Here is a 21,463-nt window from a genome sequence, read left to right on the forward strand (position 1 = left end):
GCAGAGAAGTCAGATGGCAGAGATTATTAGCATTGGAATTAGCATGGTATGTCAAAGAGGTAAGAGATGCAAGAACAGATAATGGAGAACAACAATGAAAACAGCCATGTAAAACTGTAAAGAGTTAGAATTAAAGTCAGGACAAGGTTTTGAACTGCCAAACAGGGAGAGGTTAAGGAACTAATGGTCCAAGATGACAGCAAAGACAAATTTCAAAAGAGAGGGTATGGTAAAAGTGGAAGGGGCAGGAGGCTAGGTTCAAAAGAGGGAAATTTCAAAGTTGATACTTTTGGAAACTGAACTGTTGAAAGATAATGAGGATAAGTTATGAACACCTTTAACCTATTTCAGATGGGTAAGAAAATTCAAGAGAAAAAGGTGTTAGAAGTATCAGTAATGTGGATATTTAACAGTCTCTTAGGATAATTAAAGAAGAAGAGGGTAGAAAGAACCAAAACCTAAGTGCCAATATCACCGAATAAGGTGGGAGAGTGTCTTGAAGATCAGTAGATAGATAAGACAAGGATAGGAAGGAAAGTAAAAGATTATCAATGACTGAGTGAACTCAAAAGTCGTGAAGCTCCTGATGAAGGATGGCAGACCAAGGTCTTAGAAGTTACAGCTGAGATCAAAGAATATGTTGACTATTTATCCTAATTCTGTGTTTAAGTATGGTCTATAAAAATTACCTTTAAAAAAATGTCAATTCACAATTAACCTTAAATATATGCTACACCTACCTTTTAGGATTCTTGCTATGTGATCGGGACCTGGGAGAAGAAGAAAAAAAAACTATTTTAGGCTAAAGACCATAAACAAGAATAAATGTCAAAATATGATATTAGAATGATTTTAACCATTTTTTTTCCTTTAATATATATGAAAGTGACTCTAAGAAGATATTTTGATGACAGTTCAGCAGCCTCCCATCTGGGAACTTACCCTCTTGGAGAACAATTCAATAGACTCCTCCTCTTATCAGAATGGGACACAAAAATGAACACCTCCTCACTCCTCACCAAATTCTCTGCAAGAGTATTTTTCAGACTAAAAGAAATCCAGGGTTCTGACCTTTAACTTTTAGGGACACACACTAGAATTTCTATTACAAGCTCTATCACCCAGGGATATAAATGTTCTTCCTGAAGTGAAAGGCCATGAGATCCTCTAAATATCTAACTACCTTAAGACTGGCTTGCTAAGGTATTCTTCCCTCAAATTCCACTGACAGACAGGAATCCAAGAGGGAATCCAATCTATTTCCCTCATCTTCCTTTGAATTACAGTGAATTTGAGTTAAAAGTCTACTTTAAGAGCATGCTTATAAAGTTATTTTTAATAAAAAACAGAGAAAATGTGAGAGTCCTAAATTTGAGTCCTGAAAAAACCCCCATACAAATCAGTACAAATTTACTGGCCCTTACAAAAATTATAGGGGAACCAGCCAGTGTCCAAAAAAAAAAAAGGTAGCTCACTTTGCTCATTATTCTTCATCTCAAAAGACATTAAACTTTTAAGGAGCTAAATGACCAACTAATTATATACTTGCATCAAAAATACCCTCCAGTGAACCTATAGGAACTATATTTCTTGATACTTAACCTTCTTGATATTTTTTTTTTAAAGACTGAGTGTTTACTCTATCTTAGCAAGAATGGAAATGCAATGAATGGGAACTCTGACCTGCTCTATTTCTGACCTGAGCTGGTTCCCTCCTCCTGAGGCAACCTGGTGGCCTCCAACTCCCACAGTGATGCTCACCATATTAATGCTGGGCTTAACTCGGACAATGGATCAGCTCAGCCCACAACAGGTCAGAACTCTAAAGCTCAAAAGCTACACCTGTCCCAGATCCCCAAATAATTGGCATTATAGTAGTTCATTATCACACCCAACTCACATGCTTTACAGAAATGAGTAACTTGAACTTAGTAACAACCAAATTAAAATATTTAGCCCTTCATGTGGGTTCTGTACCTTCTCAACTTCTCCCTTTCTTCTCTCTCTCTCTCTTCTCTGCGCTTCAGGCGTTCCTGATTTCTTTTCTCTTGCTTCTCAGCTACAACTCTCTAGAAAAATAAATACTTGTTTAAGCAAGGATGGTTGTAAACCAATTTTAGTAAGATGCATCTTTTCTAAAGTGTTTTATTGCTTTCTTTTTTGTTTTTACTTCCTTCACCCTCTCCCAGAGAGCAATCCCTTATAACAAGCAAAAAAAGATAAGATTCAGCAAAACTGACCAATATATTGAAAAAGTCTGACATCATATACAAGACCTGTTCCACTGAATTGTGTATTTTCTTTTATTTACAATGTGAGGCAAATACTGTAAAAATGAATTCTAACACTATACAAATACTTTATATTAGAATTTGGTTCTAAAAATATTATTTTACATTTTTTTGGACATGGCCAATGTGAGAATGTGTAATGCTTGACTAAGGATTTGTTATAACAAGAGTTTTGTTTATCTCCTTGTTTTTTGGAAGGGGTAGGAGAAGGAGACGGAAGGGGAAAAATGCTTTATGAATGAAAAAAATTTAAATTAAAAAATAATATTCTTTTAAAATAAATATGACAATTACAATAGCTAAAATTTATACATTAAAGATACTTTACAAGTATCAGCTCATTTTACCCTTACAAAAACCCTGGAAGGTAGTACTATTATTATCCCTATTTTATAGATGGAAGAAATGAGGCTGACAGAAATTAAGTCATTTGCCCAGGGTTATATAGTTACTGTCTGAGGTGGGATCTGCACTCAGGTCTTCCTAACTTCAACACTATTCACTACACCACCTAAATACTTCTCTACATATCATCTATAGAAGATTAGAACTCTTTTTCAGAGAATTTTTCAAAATTAGAAGAGTCATTAAGAGGCCATCCATACTAAGCTCCCATTCAATGGAGGAGTGCCTTTTATAATTCAAGGGCCCAGTATATGTAAGCCCAGAGTTGGGCACTGGGCATATAAAGATAGATATAACACAGATCCCACTCTCAAGGAGTCTGCAGCCTAACAGTGAGGAAAAGACACTGAAGCAATTAACTCTAAAACCAAATAGAACTGGAGAGCAAGGACAGTACTAGGAGAATCATCAACCTTATCAGAATGAAAACTTCTTTCTAAAACTCCTAGTTTCCCTGGCTTTCCTCAAGTCCTAGTTAAAATCCTACTTTATATAGGAAGTCTTTACTTTTAAGTCTAGTGTCTTTCCTCTGTTAATTATCTCCAATTTATTCTGTATATAGCTTGTTTGCACAAAGTTTCTTTTTTTTTATTTTTGTCTCCCATATTAAACTGTTATGAGAATCTTGAAAGCAGCGACTGTCTTTTGCCTTATCCATATCCCCAGTATTTAATACAGTTCCCACTGCATAGAGGCACTTAATATATGTTTACTGACTGACATTCTACTGATTCACAGAGTTTAGAAGAAAAAAGAAAAACTATATAAAAAGATTGTTATAACCAAAGTACCTTTAGCTCTTCAAGTTTCTCTCTTATTTCAATAAATCCCAGGTGAAGTTTCCCCCCAAAATGATCAGCTAGTCGCCTGTCATTGTCATGAAGACCCAAATAAGCAGAACATACTTCACAGACCCGAAGTTTCTGTTGTTGGAAGCTGGAGGCTGGCATAGAATTCCGATAGACTTCCTGAATGATGAAATAAAATGAGCAGTCATGTAAATATCACTAGGAAAAAAGAAATTAAAAATTAAATGTAACACTTTTCCAGATGTCTCAGAAATTAACTCCTCTCCTCTCCTCCCTTCCACAGTCACATTTTGGGTTCACTGCCTACATTTCTTGCTCAAAGACCAAGTCTTAAACCCAATTCACTCTGGAGCTTGTAGACTGGACAGCAAGTCTCCACCCAACTAGTACAGAGTGAATGTAATTACTAAATAGTAATTGTTTTACCCAGGAACCCTGAGGGTCTCCCCATCCCAGTCTGACTTTTTTTTTTAATTAAAGGGGCCATCCCTTGAGTAATTACTTAAAGAAGTCTTTAAGTGAATGGGTGCATCTCACTCAAAGTGAAAATGTGATAAGACCCTAAAATGAAAGGGCCAGGGTCTCACATTGCAATCTAGGCCATCTCCAGTCATCCTGATGAATATCAGGCCACTGGACCCAGATGGTTCAAGAGAAGAAAGTGAGGTTGGTGACCTTGCACAGCCCTCCCTCACTCAAATCAAAGTCTTCTGTAAGTCATGTCATCATCTTGATGTCATGGTCCTTTTCAAGAATGAAGGACAAACACAACAACAACAAGAAATTAACCATATTAACATCCATTATTGACAAGGAAAAAATATTTTCACAAATAACATAAAAACAGTCATTTCAGTCTTGAAAACATTTTGCCTCTTTGCAATTCTTCACTTTGAGACTATTTAAAATATCTCATATATCTTCTTCCACTTCCATGAAATGGTACTGCTAATTGGGACAAGGGAATGATAGTACTTTATATTTACATTCAAAAGAAATAAAGATAATAAAGTTTAAAGGGTTTGCTTAATGAAAAACTGGGTAATGTTAACTTTTTGTGGTAGTGTTCTGGGTGGGTAAAAATTAAAGTGTTGCTTTTGGGGCTTATTTACGTGAAAAATGAGAACAGCAAAGATCTTTAATCTTTTCCAGCTTTTGGGGGTCAGTAAATTCAATCAAGCAGCTTAGAAAACCAGTTGCCAGTGATTCCTTAGAGTACATGCGTAGTTTTCAGGAGGGGAGAGTAGAGTACATGACCTCTGACATCTATTCCTAATCTAAGAGTCTATGATTCTAAATAGACTAGAGTTCTTAACATGGGATCTATGAATTAGTTTTTTTTTTTTTAATAATATTTTATTTTTTATCAATTACATGTAAAAATCAATTTTTAAACTTTTTTTTTGAAGTTTTAAGTTCCAAACTTTATCTTCCCTTCCCTGAGCCATGTAAGCAATCTGACATAGGTTATACACGTGTAGTCATGATAAACATTTCCATATTAGTCATCTTGTGGAGAAAAAAATTCAAACTAAAAAAAGAAAAAGAAAAACAAAGAAAGAAAGCTTCAGTCTGTATTCAGATACCATCAGTTCTTTCTTTGGGTCCTTTGGGGATTGTCTTGGATCATTTTATTGCTGAGAAGAGGTAAGTTATCCATTCATAGTTATTCATCATACAATACCACTGTTACTATGTACAATGTTTTCCTGGTTTTACTCACTTCACTGTGCATGTGAATTAGTTTTTTAAAATATTTTCACAATGGTATTTTAATAAAGTTGATTTCTTTTTTAATCCTATGTATTTTACTTTACATGCTTAAAAACATCATTGTGATAAGGGGTCCATAGGTTTCACCAGACTGCCAAAGGGGTCTATGACACAAAAAGAATAAAGCAACCTTGGACTGGACGATCTCTAAGGTTCCTTTTAAGTTCCAAAAATTCAATGAGTCTATTCTATTCATAGACACTCTATGCCAGAGGTTCTCAAAATGTGGTCTGGTGCCCCTTGGAGCTCCCCCAAATCCTTTCTTTTCTTTTTTCTCTCTCTTTTTTTTATTATTTTATTTGTTTTCAGTGTTCTACTATCACTTCCATATAACTTAGATTTGTTTTCCCCTCCCTACCCCCTCTGTCCCTATAGGTTCTACAAATACATTCGTATTAAATACATTTTCACCTTAGTCATGCTGCATAGAAGAATTAAAATAAATGGGAGAAATCATAAAACAAACCAAAATATAATACAAAAGAAAATGATCTGTTACATTCTGTGATCAAATTCTATAGTTCTTTCTCTGGATGTGGAAGGCATTTTGCCTTAAGAAACCATTGGGAATTTTTTTAAGTCCTTGCATTGCAATGAAGTTCTAAGTCTACTAGAAAAAATCCTTGCACACTGTGGTTGTTTGCTGTGTACAAAGTTCTCCTGGTTCTGCTCCTTTCACTCAGCATCAGTTTATATAAGTCTTTTCAGGCCTCTCTGAAGTCTTCCTGTTCATCCCAAAATCCTTTCATGGGGGTTGCAATGGCAAAAACTATTATCATAACAAAACTAAGATGTTTTAATTTCTAATACAGTAATTGTCAATAGATATAATTACATTAAAAAAAGCTTTCTGGTTGTGGGGGAGGGTAGGGAAGGGTTTTAGAAAAACTTGGGAAGACCTATATGGACTGATGCAGAGGGAACTGAACAAAAACCAAATCACCGTACACAGTAATAACAATATTGTAATAATGATCAACTAATGACCCAAGACCATTCTGAAGGACTCACAATGAGAAATGCTATCTATCTCCAGAGAGGGAACTGATGAACTTTGAGTGCAAAAGTATAATTTTCTCACTTTCTTTTTCTTGCTCTTTTTGCCATGTGGCTAACATGGAAACATATTTTACATGACTTCACGTGTATAACTGATATCATATGGCTTGCCTTATCAATGGGTAAGGAAGAAGATAGAAAGTTGTAAAGAATCTGGAATTCAAAATAAGAAAAGAATTAAAAATAAAGTTTTTAAAGGGAGAAAAATCTCTTACAAGGAGGGGGAAAGAAGTCCTCAATAATTTTTAAGTATAAAGGGGTCCTAAGACCAAAACATTTGAGAACCACAGGTCTGTCCTATATAAAGTACAGTTAGACATTAAGTATATTAATATAGAAAGAGGTATGCACTGAATGAGTAGAGATGTGCAATGGGGTAAAAACAATGACCTGCAGGACATTTTTCTTTAAATATACATTTTCTGAACACTGATATGTATAACAATTATAGTAGGTAACCAGTAAGATACATAACTGCACAATGAAAAGTCAGGATATTATGTAATTGATAGTGACCATGGTTTCCTGATAATCAGTTTATTTGGTCTTACAAAGATCCATTTCTCAATTATCAAGTAGTAAAGGATGCTGGGAGGCAGCTAGATGGATCAATAGAGCAGTGAATTCAAATCTGACCTTAAGTATTTACTACCAGTGTGATCCTGGGCAAGTCACTTAACCCTTTAGCACTAATCCACATAGTAACTGTTTCTCTTTTACCCAGGAACCCTGAAGGTCTTCTCTCAGTATTTTTTGTTTTTGTTTTTTTTGATTAAAGGGGCCATTCCTTGAGCAACTACCTAAAGAAGCCTATTCACTGAACAGCTGTATCTCACTCAAAGTGAGAATGCTACAAGACCTTAGCCTGAAAGGGTCAGGGTCTCATATTGCAATCTGGGCCATCTCCAGTCATCCTGATGAATATCAGACCACTGGACCCACATGGCTCAGGAGAAGAAAGTGAGGTTGGTGACACTGCACAGCCCTCCCTCACTCAAATCAAAGTCAGCTGCAAGTAATGTCATCATCTTGATGTCATGATCCTATTTAAGAACAAAGGACAAACACAACAATTAATCCACTGGAGACAGAAATAGCAAACTACTGCATGGGGTAAATGTACTTTGAAGGGGAGACAGGGTTGCTATTTGGGTGGCTGGTAGGAAATGTTTGTTGTATCAAAACTAATGTATCATAAATATAAAAACTCCAGCTTCTGGGATAAAAACTATTTAACAAAAACTGTTGGGAAAATTGGAAAACAGTATGGTAGAAACTAGGCACAGACCAACATCTTATACCCTATACTAAGATAAAGTCAAAATGGGTACATGATTTAGCAAACTAGGATCTGACTACCTGTCAGATCTATGGAGAAGGGAAGAATTTATGACCAAACAAGAGATAGAGAACATTATGAAGTGCAAAATGGATGATTTTGATTACACCAAATTGTAAAGTTTTTGCACAAACAAAGCCAATGCAAACAAGATTAGAAGGGAAGCAGAAAACTGGAAAAGAATTTTTACAGCCAGTGTCACTGATAAAGGTCTCATTTCTAAAACATGTAGAGAATTGAATCAAATTTATAAGAATACAAGTCATTCTCCAATTGAGAGATGGCCAAAGAATGTGAACATGCAGTTTTCAGAGGAAGAAATTAAATCTATCTAAAGTCACATGAAAAAATGCTCTAAATCACTACTGATTAGAAAAATGCATATTAAAACAACTCTGAGGTACCACATCATACCCACCAGATTGGTTAACATGACAAAACTGGAAAATGATAAATGTTGGAGATGTGGGAAAATTGGAACACTGTTGCATTGGTGGTGGAGTTGTGAATTGATCCAAACATTTTAGAGAGCAATTTGGAATTATGCCCAAAGGGCTATAAAAATGTGCATACCCTTTGACCCAGCAATACCATACTTCTAGAGCTGTATCCCAAAGAGACCATACAAATGGGAAAAGGACCCACATGTACAAAAATATTTACAGCAGCTCTTTTTGTGGTGGTCAAGAACTGGAAATTGAGGGGATGCCCATCATTTGGGGAATGGCTGGACAAGTTGTGGTATATGAATGTAATGGAATACTGCTATTCCATAAGAAATGATGAGCAGGTGAACTTCAGGAAAACCTGGAAAGGCATATATGAACTTATACTGAGTGAGGTGAGCAGAACGAGGAGGACATTGTACACAGTAATAGCCACATTGTGTGATGACTGACTTTGAGGCTTAGCTCTTCTCAGCAACGTAGGGATCTAAGACAACTCCTAAAGACTCTCGACAGAAAATGCTATCCATATCCAGTGAAAGAACTTTAGAGTTTGAATGCAATGGAAGCATACTGTTTGCTCTCCTTTTCTTCTTTCTCTAATGTAAAAGTATGTTTAATATGAATGCATAAGTACAGCCTATATCAGACTAAATGCCATCTTGAGGAGAAGAGAGAAAATCTGAAACTCAAAATCTTATGGAAGTGAATGTTGAAAAGTAAAAATAAGTAAATTAAATTAATAAAAAAAGAGTTAAAGGAAGAATGTCTGAGTCAGTATTTACAGACAGATATTAAGCACTCAACAAAAAATATTAATATTTAATAAGTACTTCAAAAAATACTTAAGATTGAAAAATTAACCCACCATCATCAAACAACATTTTAAGTTACCTCTGCCTCTCTTTTCTTCGCTCGGGCTTTCTCTACTTCATCCATTACCTTCTGGGACTCCTCCACATTACCTTCAGCGCCTAGTTGTTCCACTTTGGCTAGTAATTTACCAATTTCCTCATTCAATTCATGGACACGTTCTGCCTAGCAACAAGAAACAGAGGGGATAAAGAATAAAACTATTCATAAGTAAACGTAAAACTTACAAATTTCAAGCCTACTCTTGAGAAATCTGTAACATTATTTAAGCTGTCTAAATTTATACAAACATACCTTGCTTTATTGTGCTTTGCAGAAATTGCATTTTTCACAAATTGAAGGTTTGTGGCAACCCTGGTTTATCAAGTTTATTGGCACCACTTTTTCAATACATTCACATTGTCTCTGTGTCATATTTTGGTAATTCTCACAATTTTTCAAATTTTTTCATTATATACATATGATTATTACACATATAGGATTCATTTTATATATATATACCTGTTATGCTGAATATCAGTGATCTTTGATGTTACTACTGTAATTGTTTTGGGGCATCATGAACCATGTGGGCAATGTGTATTGGGAGATAGGAGATGGAACCATGCTCATATAAGATGGCGAACTTAATAAATGCTGTATGTGTTCTGCCTGTTCCATCAACCCTACCATTTTCCAACCCCTCTCCCTCTCCTCAGGCCTCCCTATTCCCCGAGAAAACAACAACATTGAAATTAGGCCATTTAATAACCCTACAATAACTGCTAAGTGTTCAAGTGAAAAGAAGAGTCAATGTAGCAAACTTCATTGCTGTCTTATTTTAAGAAACGGTCACTGCCACTTCCCAACCTTCAGCAATCACCACCCTGATCAGTCAGCAGTCATCAACATTGAAGCAAGATCCTCCATCAGCAAAAAGATTATGGCTCTCTGAAGGCTCACATGATGATTAGCATTTTTTTTAGTAATAAAGTATTTTTTAATCAAAGTATGTACACTTTTTGTGAACATAACCCTATTGTACACTTATAATAATTCATGTGACTCACTTTATTGTGATATTCATTTTACTGTAGTGGTCTAGAACCAAACCTGCAATATTTCCAACATATGCCTATATACAGGTATTTTCAGAAAAGGCAAATACACTGATTTGGTTTGCTTAACTGCTCTTATGTGTTTCAAGGGAAGGTGGACAGAGTGGGCTGCCTCCTTGCTAATTGAGAAGCAGTTATACAGTAACCACCAAGGTAAAAAGATTACAGACCCACTCCCCTCCTATACTCAGTGATGAGATATTGAACCCACCAGTAGGACTTTTCAAATAAATACCTTTTCTCAAAAATAAAGATATAAAAGAAATGGAAAATGTATTACCTATATTGAGATTCCCATGAAATTTCAAACTATAAATTAAGATTACATTAACACATGGACTAAGAGTTATACCACCACCCAGTTGTGAAATATTCTAATTAAAAACTACCTCATTCTCTGTCCATACTTCTGCAGAGATGGGGAATGGGGAGAGATCTATAAGTGTTACACACACTCAATGACTTTTCTGATGTACTGATCAGTTTTTCTGATTTCTTCTTCTTTTTCTTTCTCGTTTTAGTGACACTAATTTTAGCTAAATCTCATGAGTTCCTATTGGGATTATCCAACCTTGGGACATTTCTGGAGGGAAAAAAACCTATTCCCACTAGCAAAAACCCTGGGGACTCAAGACAGGGGTTATAAACTCTTCAGCTGTGCATACCATCATGCTTCTAGTAACCGAGATTCAAATGCTGAGGTAATTTATGATTCTTAACTAAACATCTCACCTCCTCCATTGCTAATCAGTTCCCAAGCTTTATTAATTATGCTTCATTAATATCTTTAGTCTCCATAACTTATTTTCCACTCATATAGAAACAACCCTTACCACATCTTGCCTGGACTACTGTCTCTATTTCATATCCAATATATTCTCCACACAGTTTAGAATGATATTCCTACAGCACAGCTCTGACTACGTCAATAGCCTGGCTCAGAAAGCCCAACAAAATACAAATTATACTATTTGGCATTCAAAGTCAACTCAAGCCTACCTTTTCACGTATATGACATTTTTTTATTCTTTACACTCTCTTCATTCTAATAAAACTATTCCTCAGATACAAGATTCCATCTCCTACCTTCCAATACACACTGCCTCCTCATATCTGATTTGTAGAATCCCTAGCTACTTCCAAAACTAAATTCAAAAGCCACCTCCCACCTTGGGACCTTTCCTGTTTCCTCCACCTCTAATAAATTTTAATTTTCCCTTTTACACTTTATATCCACTTATATGAGTATATGTTATTTCCCTAAGCAGAATATAAGTTCTTTCATTACCTGTGTGACCACAGGCAAGTTAGAAACTGCCTTATTTGAAATGGGGATAACAGCACCTATCTCACAAGACTGCTGTGAAAATAAAATCATGTAATACATGTAAAGTACTTTGAAAACTTCAGAGTCCTACCAACTATGTACTCTCTAAACTTCTACTTCAGGAAATCACATCACATCAAGACATCTTTTTCTCCAAAATTCTGCCAATTCTGTTAGAACTGCCTGAAAAAAGAGTTAACTTTCTTTTAGGATTTCCACATTTTTCTTCTTTATATATAGAGCAATACCTAGAGTGTAGCAAAGTCCCTGTCTAAGACATCATACTTCATTCAACAAACATCAACGAAGTATCTAAAAGATACAAGGCACTGTGCTAGTTGCTGGGAAAACAATACAAAAGGCAAAATCCTTAACCTCAAGGCAGTTATTATAATTTAATAGGGAGGATGTGGAAGAAATATGCATACAAATGAACATGACACCAGATAGAATGTAATAGAAGCAAAGGAGAAGTCTTGACAAAGTGCGATAAGAAAATTTGAGAGATCACTTTTGGCTGAAAGAATCATATAAAGCTTCATCAAAAGGTAGCTGGGCCTCAAAGGAAATGGCAGCTAGGCAGAGGGAAAGCAGAGGCATTGAGAATCATGTGCATACAAATATGGAGATGAAAAGAACAGGGTGACATCAAAGGACAGCCAAACAGTAGCCTAGTAGAACTGGAGCTATGGAATATGTGAAAAAAGCATGTGGAAGCAAGTGGTATAAAATGAAACTGGAATGTAACCTGAGTTAGACCATGCAGAGCCTTAAATGCTAGGTTAGGAATTTATATTTCACACTATAAGAGATTATAGGAAAAAAATACAACAATTTGGCTAGATGTAATCCTGCATCCTGAGAAGATGAATGGGGGTGAAGAATGGATGGGAAACAGAAGAGAATCTTTAGGAAGAACAAAGGATCATGATTCACTTCAGAAACCATAAGTAGGATGATACATTCTTGGTTTATACTGGAATACATCAAAGAGATTTACTCAGAGAAACTCCTAAAGTCTTAGTAAACAAAATTTTCACCACCAAAGTAACTTGGCATAATCAAATGGTTCAATATCAGATACAAATAAAGCTTTATTAACAAAAATTACCCTTAAGATGCATTATTATCCTGCTGTATCCTGAGGAAGAAACAATGAATCTTTCCATCTAAGTTATAGCCAAAACCTTCTATATTTGTTGCTTCCTCCTATTAGGCTATGATCTCTTTGAAAGCAAAGACTATCTTGTTTCAGTATTTGTATACCTAGCCCTTAACACAGTGCTTTTTCATTTATTCATGCATTCAAAAACATTCTTCCCAACCTGAAAAGACCTTTCCTTTCTAAAATAATGTTGACATCTACCTCACAACTCTGAATTTTTAACTCACATTCAGGACATCTCTTAAAACTTGCCAACTGGACCCTTCAATCACAGCCACCCTATATCTACTCATAATATTTCAATGGACTTGAACATACAGTCATAGTCAAAGACAAAAATCTAAATTTGTCTTCTACAAATTTAAAACTTTTGAAATTCTTACTTTAGCTGCCACTTCGGCACTAATCTCTTCCTGAGTTTCTGCTAATCTTTTCTTGGCCATTTCTGTTCTCCGGTCACAGTCTGCGATGAATGACTGCAGATGATCCATTGCCTAAGACAAATGAAAATGCAATTATTCCAAGTAAGAGCAAATATTTTCCACCAAAAAGAACACTTCAATCATGTTTTAAGCAAGCAAAAAAAAATATCATAGTTTAAAGCAAATTACTAAAAAAAACAAGAACTCAAATTATCTAAGCACATTCAAAATACTAACAGTAATCACTAAAAAAAGATAACTATTTAATTGAATGGCATCAGATATACTGTTACTAAATTCTACATCAGTAATCATAAAACTAAATTTTAAAAAATTAGAGATGCTAGTCTACATTTGACAATTGGATTTTCCTACTTATCATGTGCCAAAAGTGCATTTAATCTAAAATATGAGCACTTAATCTGGAGCATATTTTTTTAAAAGAATATTTCAGGTTCCCAAACTAGTTATTTACTTCAAAAAACACAAACTGCAGAAGATAAAAAAATTAAAGCATAATAAAATTTGAAGGCTTTTTTCCCCTGCAGTTAGAATGAGTATTTGACATTTTCAGTTTGAAACTACTTTAATCATCAGTATAAATTTATTATAATGTTGATTCAATAAGTATAAAAAGAATGGTTCCCTAGTATAAATATTAAGTTAATAAATCAAGTCATTTTTAAGTAGTGGTATCTCAGGATACTATCTAAGGACCAAACTACTGTAATACATAAAACAAGAACAAGTATCTCCAATTTATAAAACACTTGTGTTATTGTTCATTTTCTAAATTATCAGGAGTAAAAAGTGGGAAGTGACATTGGGAATGAGGGAAGAAGAGATCAAGTAGTAAGGATTGTATTAAGTGGGGGGTAAAGGAAGAAAAGGATATTCTATGAACATCTATCTAGGTGGTCATTTAACATCTAAAATTTTTAAACAAAGTGAAATGGCATAAACTGAGACTGACTATATTTGAAATCTCTTCTGGATAAATTTTAAAAGTTATAATATATCTTTCTTTTGTTATTTCTTCTACCTAGAATCAAAAATGTGCAGGTTTTATAAATCAGAATTTCAAACTGAGAAATTCTTAGACCTCCAAGACCTCCAAAAATAAAGTAAATACTCTCAACCTGAAACCACTGCAACGGTAACAAGCATGATGAAACATACAGGTTGATGTATTTTCATCTGTTTTTAAGTCTACAAATAGGAAAATTATGATATGCTAGATCATGCTTTCCAATTTGCTACATAAAAGCTTTGAATAATTATAATAAACTCAAGTGCTAATCCTCAAAAATCCCACCTTCAAAATCTCACAGTTGGAAGGTACTTGTCATTTCCATTAGCTTTCACGTAAAATAGAACATGTTTTTATATCAATATAAATATGCACACCTGCATATGTATGTATATATATATATATATATATATATACACATACATATATATACAAATATTAATGCTGAATTTGAGTTAACTGGAATCATTAGTTATGTTTATACTTTCCTCTTCAGTTGCTGATAATTTAATATTTAAACTATAGGCTCCTCAGTCAATTAACATCTGTTTAGTAGGAGATAATCCACATGAATTTTATAAGAATGTATGAACTGCACAATTTAAAATGTCCTTAAAATAGCCATAGAATACAGTCCTGGGGAAGGTGTAAGGACTTTAAGCCAGGGGTTTGTAATCTGGGATCTATGGATAGATGTGGGGAATACACAAACTTAGATGCAAAAAAACTCTAACTTTATTTCAAGGTAATTAATTTCCTGTGTAATTTTATATATTTAAGTTAATGAATTTAAAAAATTATTTTGTGAAGAGTTTCATACACTTTATCAGACTACCAAAGGGGTTCATGAAACAAAAAAAGTTAACACTTGCTTTAATCTAACAAATTACAAAAGTAATTCTAAATAACTTGACACCAGTTATTTTCTATTTAGAAAACACACTGGCATAAATGCAAAATATATAAATCCATTCCAAAAGAGTCAATGTTTTAATTACTATTTTAATTTCCTTGAAAAGAGTCAATATGAAAAAGCAAATTACATACATCAAGCTCAAAGAAAAAGTCTTGTTCTTTGGATGCAATTTCATAATCTGCTCTTAAAGCCAGGTCATGGACCTTCAGACATTCTCCAAGATCCATCCTCTGAAAAAAAAATTATTGAACAAGTAAGGGTAAAAGGTATAAAATAAATTGTATTGTAGTCCCTATCAAGCACAATTCCTGCACAAATGTACCCATTCAACATCATTTTACTGTCATACTATAAGACCTTAAAAGCCTTCTTAACTGACCCTGTATTATGAAAACCCAAAGATTAATTTTTGAAATTCCTCCCAAAGGCAGAATTCTATTACTTTAAGAAAAGCAAAATTACAGCAAATGCTATCATATTACGTCAAACAATTTGTAAAGGCCCAGAACCTGTTTCAGTATATCATGCTAAGCTATTTCCAATATTCGTAAGTATATGTATTTGCTAATAACAATATGTAGAAAGGTAGTAGCACGACTAATAAATGAGACTGATAGAAATTTTGATTGCTTGGTAATGGTTTCCTGCTTAGGTATCAAACAACAGGAAATATGTAATAGAAATAAATGGTCAAATGAAACACAGAAGCATGGGGTAACTGAACTTAAGAACTTCTGGTGGCACTAAATATGAGAGGAGTGCAAATACTTTCAGAGGACACTAGCTTCTACAGGGTAGTCTGTTTCCTAACTCTAACTCAAACTGTTTTATACATAGTGGGTACTCAATAAATATTGACTGCTAATTGAATACCTTCTTTCTATTTCAATAATCCCTTCCTCCTTTCTTTTTCCCAATTCCAATAAGAAATTTAAAAGTGTAAACACTAACATTTTAAAAGAATTACTTTTTGAAGAATTCTTCTGTATTTATGAAAACAACTCAGTTTATGTTCGTTTCTATGTAATCTATAGTATTAAATCTATGCATATTGTAGGAATTTATCATTTGATTAATCTGATAAAAGAATCAAATTACCAGGACAAATGCCTCTCTCAGTTCCAGGACATGTTTAGGAAAAGCAACCACAGAGGGAAAATGAATAATACCACAGAAGGATTTCAGGATTTTATCTCCTTCAAGGGTCACCTATACTTTGAAATGAGTGCTCTCCCCCGCAAAAAAAACCTTAAGAGGAAATGGGAATAAGCAGTTCCTTTAATTATAATGGGAAAATAAAATTATTAAACAAATAGAAGAAATTAATAAGGTGGAAAGAATATGTAGTTAAGAGGACCTGGGTTCAAATGCTTTCTCTTCCACTTTGCCCCTGTGTAACTTTGGCCAAGACACTTAATGTCCTTAAGCTTCAGTCACCTCAACGGTAAAATATAAGGAGGCTGGACTAGGAAACTTCTAAAGTCCTTCACAGCTCTAAATCTATGACTTTATTAATTTGCTTATATAAAAATTGAAAAGTTTTATAAAGGAACAGAAAAAAGCTGATTAGGAAACACTTGAAGCAAATATAACAGATGAAGATAAAACCAAAGCCAGGTGACTTAGGATGAACACAAAAGGGTGGAACCATCTTTTAAGAACTCTGTTAGGAATGCTGAAGTTGAAGAAAAACTAAAGTTGTTGATCAATGTTCAAGAGATGAACAGGACATTAGTGTCTGGCTATGCTGGGCACACACAGGAGGAATGTCAAACAAGGAGGCATATAAACAGAGCAGAGGAAACGACTCCACTCCTATTTTGCTTCTGTTTTATTTCTATCAAGAAGCATGAAACCTCTGGTGGGAAAAGAACAGAAAACTTGTTAGACAGAAGTGAAACTTGAAGGAAGGGTCTGATAACTAACTACACATCTAGTTGCCCTAATGAATTCAAATCACTAGGACTAAATGAATTATAACCCAAGGTATTAAAAAAAACCTCACTGAGGAAATCTTACAAACTGGAACTAACCCTTAAAATAATTTCAACTCCTTCATTTTAGATAAGAAAATTGAGGTCCAGAGAGGTAAAGGATTTGCCCAAGCTCACAAAGGTAATATGTACCAGAGTCAGAACTCAAACCCATGTCCTCTGGGTCCAAATCTCATACTCCTTTCATAATACCAAACCAGATGACCATGGAGGATGGAAAGGACATAGACACATAAGACCCCAAGATGTAAGAAGATAGATACTTTACATTTATAAGCTGCAGACCTTGATCCCACTAAAACACTGTTTGTGGAAAGGGGAACTAGTAATCTCTAAAACCTAACATGGTTCATCAAGGTAAAAAGCAAAAATATTTTGTGTGAAACTGGTACAAATACTCAAAGGGAGCAATATGTTCTTAATGGATATTTTAAAATGTAAACAATTTACAAAAGGATAAACAAATTACAACTAATCTCTCAAAAGGGTTCAACTAACTAAAGGCAACTTTGAAGTATCACTTTGCCATCAAATCGCAAAAAATAATTAAGAGTGGTAAAATTCAAGACTAGAAGGATTTAGAAGAAACAGGTAATCTAATACAAAGCTGGTAGAACTACAAATTGGTGTTATCTTTTGGAGGACAACTTGGCAGAGTTACAAAAATAACCATCTTTCTTGTATCTCAATAAATCCATTATTAACCATCATTTAAAGGGGTAAAGGGTCTGTTCAAAGATATTAACAGCAGTATTACTACCAATCAGCAAAATTTGAACCTAAATGTTCAACAACTGGAGAATAGCTCTACAAATTGTGGTTTATCAGAGTAACTCAACACTATAAAGCAGTAAGATAAATAAGAGGAATAAAAATATGGCTACGTATAGAATAATATGAAGTAAAGACCAGAAGAACATCGTCAACAACTATATTAAAGGAAAAATGTACACATAAAGACAGAAGTGACTGCATAAACTAGAAAAATGGAAAGGGATACATAGGGAATAGCTAATAAATTGTTTTCAACATTTCAAAATTTAATGTGTTGAAATAAATATTATGAAATGTAAATAGTTGCAAACATGTTTAGTTGGTTTTATAGATATTTAAAGTTAAACTTATAATACAATATTGAAATTAAAAACAGCTTTTAAAAACTATGCTATACCACTTATTTTTGCCACCTTTGGCATAAGTATTTTCTACACAGTTAATGTTCTATAAAAACAAAGTTGAAAATTTGAAAAGCTGTATATAACTGCTGAGCAGGCTAGGCTCATTTAAATATATTTATGAAATAAAATTAGAATATTACAATTACAAATAATTTGGGAGGAATTCTAACCAAGTTACTTTTGCATTTAGATGGCAGCAAAAGAAATTAAATTCAAAATGTAAGAAGTACTTTACTGTATATTTAATTGCTTCTGTAAATTTATTCTTGCCTAAAAAATTGGCTTTTCAATTCAGACACATTTATAGTTTTAAGTTGAAAAAACTGTTACATAGGAATTAAACTATCTTAATCTCACAATTGTAAAAAAATTCTTAACCCTTCTTCTTTATGATTTTTAGTCAACTCTAAATTTCTTCTTCTCTTCATTCTATTAATTCGTATCTTTCTACTATCTTCCAGGCCAGACTCTGCTCACTTTTCTCACTTGATTTTTTGCACTCCTTTCCTATTTACACTTGAAGATACTGCTTCCAGTTGTTTCTGTCATTTTAATATAAGAATGCAGCACCCCCGCAAATGCACTCTAAACTCCTTGAGGAAAAGATTTCATTTATTTCTTTTGTTTGAGCCTCCTGCACAGCACCTAGTAGAGTTTTCTGCACAAAGTAGGTGTACAACAAATGCTTCTTGAGATAATGAATTTAGGTTAATAGCAGGTAAATACAAGCAATGATTATCCCAGACCACAGATAATCCATGTACTATGCAAATGATAAGTCACAATAAGCAAATGAGGTTACTACAAAAAAAAAATAATAACAACAAACATTTATTAACCACTTACAGTGTGTAGAGAACTGTGCTAGGCCCTGGAGAGATAAAGTTTAGATAACAAAGTTTAGATAAAACAGGAATTACAGTAAATCAATTGACAAGTGCTAAATCACTATATTAATCCCTCTTCACATTTCTGAGGATAAGGGAATAACTGCTGAGTAGAAACGTATAAAGCAAAAGAAATTAACCAGAGTAACAGGATATACAGGATACATTCTTCAAAAACAGTGATAATGAAGCAAACCCTCAATTTTTATAGGAATATAGACTGATATGCCATCATATTAAGTGCTAACTACTGTGAATGCTATTACGGTTTTATCTAGGCAGGATTTATGATGAAGTACAAGAGACAGCTCTGCACTACAAGGTGTTTACCATTTCACTGAGGATGTAACATATAAATAAAAGATCTGCCCTCAGATTCTAGTCCTACTAATCACTAGCTATATAACTTACATTTCTATAGTTGGTTTACAAAATGCTTTACATATATTATTTCATTTGATCCTCACATAGTTTTTATAAGGCAAGTACTATAGAATGATTATTACCATTTTACAGATGAGGAAACTGAGGTGAGATTGGTCACATAGCTGGTATCATAAATAAGATCTTTCCTGATTCCAAACTCAGCATTCTTTTCATGCAAGCAATCTAACCTCTGAGCTTCAGCTTTCTCACTTATAAAGAGGGGAAAATACCAATGTTTTTCGCTTAGCATGATGTTACAGAATTAACGAATCTTGTAGTTGAAAGGGACCACAGAGACCAACTAGACTGAATCCCCTCTTCTACAACATACCCAACAAGCTGGCCATCCAGTCTTCTGAGTAAGCGGGAACCTACATCCTGAATTAGCCCATACTATTTCCAGATAGCTCTGTTAAGGTGTTTTTCCTTTCATAAAGCTTAAATATACCCACCCTCCCAAGTTTTGCCCTCTAGTACCAAGCAAAACAAATTTAATGTCTCATCCACATAAAAGCTTTCCAAATACCTGAAGACAAATACACTTCCCACCTCTCTGTCCAACCATCCATCCATCTTCCCCCCAGTATTCTCTAGGCTAAATATTCATGGTTCCTTCAACAGCTGATTTTCATAAGGCAAGGTCTAGGGGCTCTTCACCATCCTGGATGATCTCCTCGAGTTACTGTCCAGCTTATCAGTTTCCTTTCTAAAATATGGTTCTTAGAACTTGATATAATACCCTTTAATACAAAACTCTAATCCTAAGCATTATACTTCTTTTCAATCAGTTAAGATTGCATTTGCTTTCGTGGCTGAAAAAATCACACTATTGACTAGAGATAAAATAATTTTAAAAATATTATGAAAGTAAAGAACTATACTATAAGCAGTAAAATAATAACAAAAGGCAATGTATAATGAAAAATAAGTGGTATGATCTTCCAATGTTTATACAGAAATCATTAGAGAAACCGTATAGGCTGGAGTTGTCTCAGAAGGCTTAATGGAATAGATGAAAATTGAACCAATCTTGAAGGATGCAAAGATCTGGACAGGTAGAGGTAATAGAAAAAGCTTATTTCAAACAGCAAGAAAAGCATGAGTAAAAGTCTAATGGGAAGGATGAACATGGCATGTGGTGAGGACAGCGAGGAGACAAAATTAAAGGCGTCCTATTCTATAAATATTTTACAAAAATTAAATAAATCAGTTCTAGCTCTGCAGAAAAATCCTGAAAAATAGGCATGCACAAATTGACTAGAAAGAACATGAAAGCTTTTTTGAATGTAGAAATGATATGATGGTAATAATTTGATAAATTTAATACGGCAGTATTATACAGAATAAATGGGGTGGGAGGGAAGAGGCCCAAAGGCAGACAAATCAATCAGGAGTCTATTGCAATAACACTGGAAGGAGTAGCAAGGATAGTACTAATTGGGATAGCGTGAGTAGGAACTGAGAAGATAACATAAAACCTGAATGTTAAGACAGTAGGATAACATGAAGGCTGAGTGATAAGGCGGTATGACATAATGGAAAAGAGCACTGGCTTCTGAATCATAGGACTACACCTGTGTGATGTTGGACAAGTCACTTAACCTATCTGGGTCTCAAGTTTCCTAATTTACAAAATGAAAGTGCTGAAGGGCCCATGTAGTTCTACATCTATGATACTATGAACCTGTTCAAAGGGAATAACAGATAAGAGCTAATCAATAAATCATAAATTTGAAACTAAAAGGCGCCTCTAGTCCAAACCCCTCATTTTACATGTGAGGAACTAAGGCCCAGAGCAGTTAAGTGACTTACCCAAGGTCATTCATACACTTAGATGGCAAAATAACAAAATATCAGTGTTGGCCTGTCTGTGGGAAGGCAGATATGCAATTAACGGAGTAACTGAGTTGACAGTTGTGTAAGGCAATATGGAATTATACAATAAAAGCCACAAAAATGTTAAGATCTCTAACCCAGTGATACTAGTACTAGATTTACAATTTATGGAAAACTATTAACAAGGCCT

At 34.3% G+C, this 21,463-nt stretch overlaps 1 protein-coding gene across 5 annotated transcripts in view; it reads right to left on the reverse strand.

Moving 5' to 3' along the window:
* The window catches only part of LUC7L2 (LUC7 like 2, pre-mRNA splicing factor), a 71,482-nt gene that overhangs the window by 21,053 nt on the left and 28,966 nt on the right, over window positions 1-21,463 (reverse strand). For 4 of the 5 annotated variants that reach the window (XM_072650105.1, XM_072650102.1, XM_072650103.1 and 1 more), the window contains 6 exons: window positions 15,084-15,182; window positions 12,968-13,078; window positions 9,017-9,160; window positions 3,488-3,664; window positions 1,978-2,069; window positions 741-770 (listed from right to left, as the gene is read on the reverse strand). In XM_072650105.1, coding sequence (XP_072506206.1) covers window positions 741-770; window positions 1,978-2,069; window positions 3,488-3,664; window positions 9,017-9,160; window positions 12,968-13,078; window positions 15,084-15,179 — 650 coding nt within the window. In that variant the 5' untranslated portion in view covers window positions 15,180-15,182. Of the gene's footprint in view, window positions 1-740; window positions 771-1,977; window positions 2,070-3,487; window positions 3,665-9,016; window positions 9,161-12,967; window positions 13,079-15,083; window positions 15,183-18,970; window positions 18,996-21,463 lie in introns of those variants that run through there. The other variant, XM_072650104.1, reaches the window with a different exon arrangement.

Source organism: Notamacropus eugenii, chromosome 3, assembly GCF_028372415.1.
Source record: "Notamacropus eugenii isolate mMacEug1 chromosome 3, mMacEug1.pri_v2, whole genome shotgun sequence".
Taxonomy (NCBI): Eukaryota; Metazoa; Chordata; class Mammalia; order Diprotodontia; family Macropodidae; genus Notamacropus; species Notamacropus eugenii.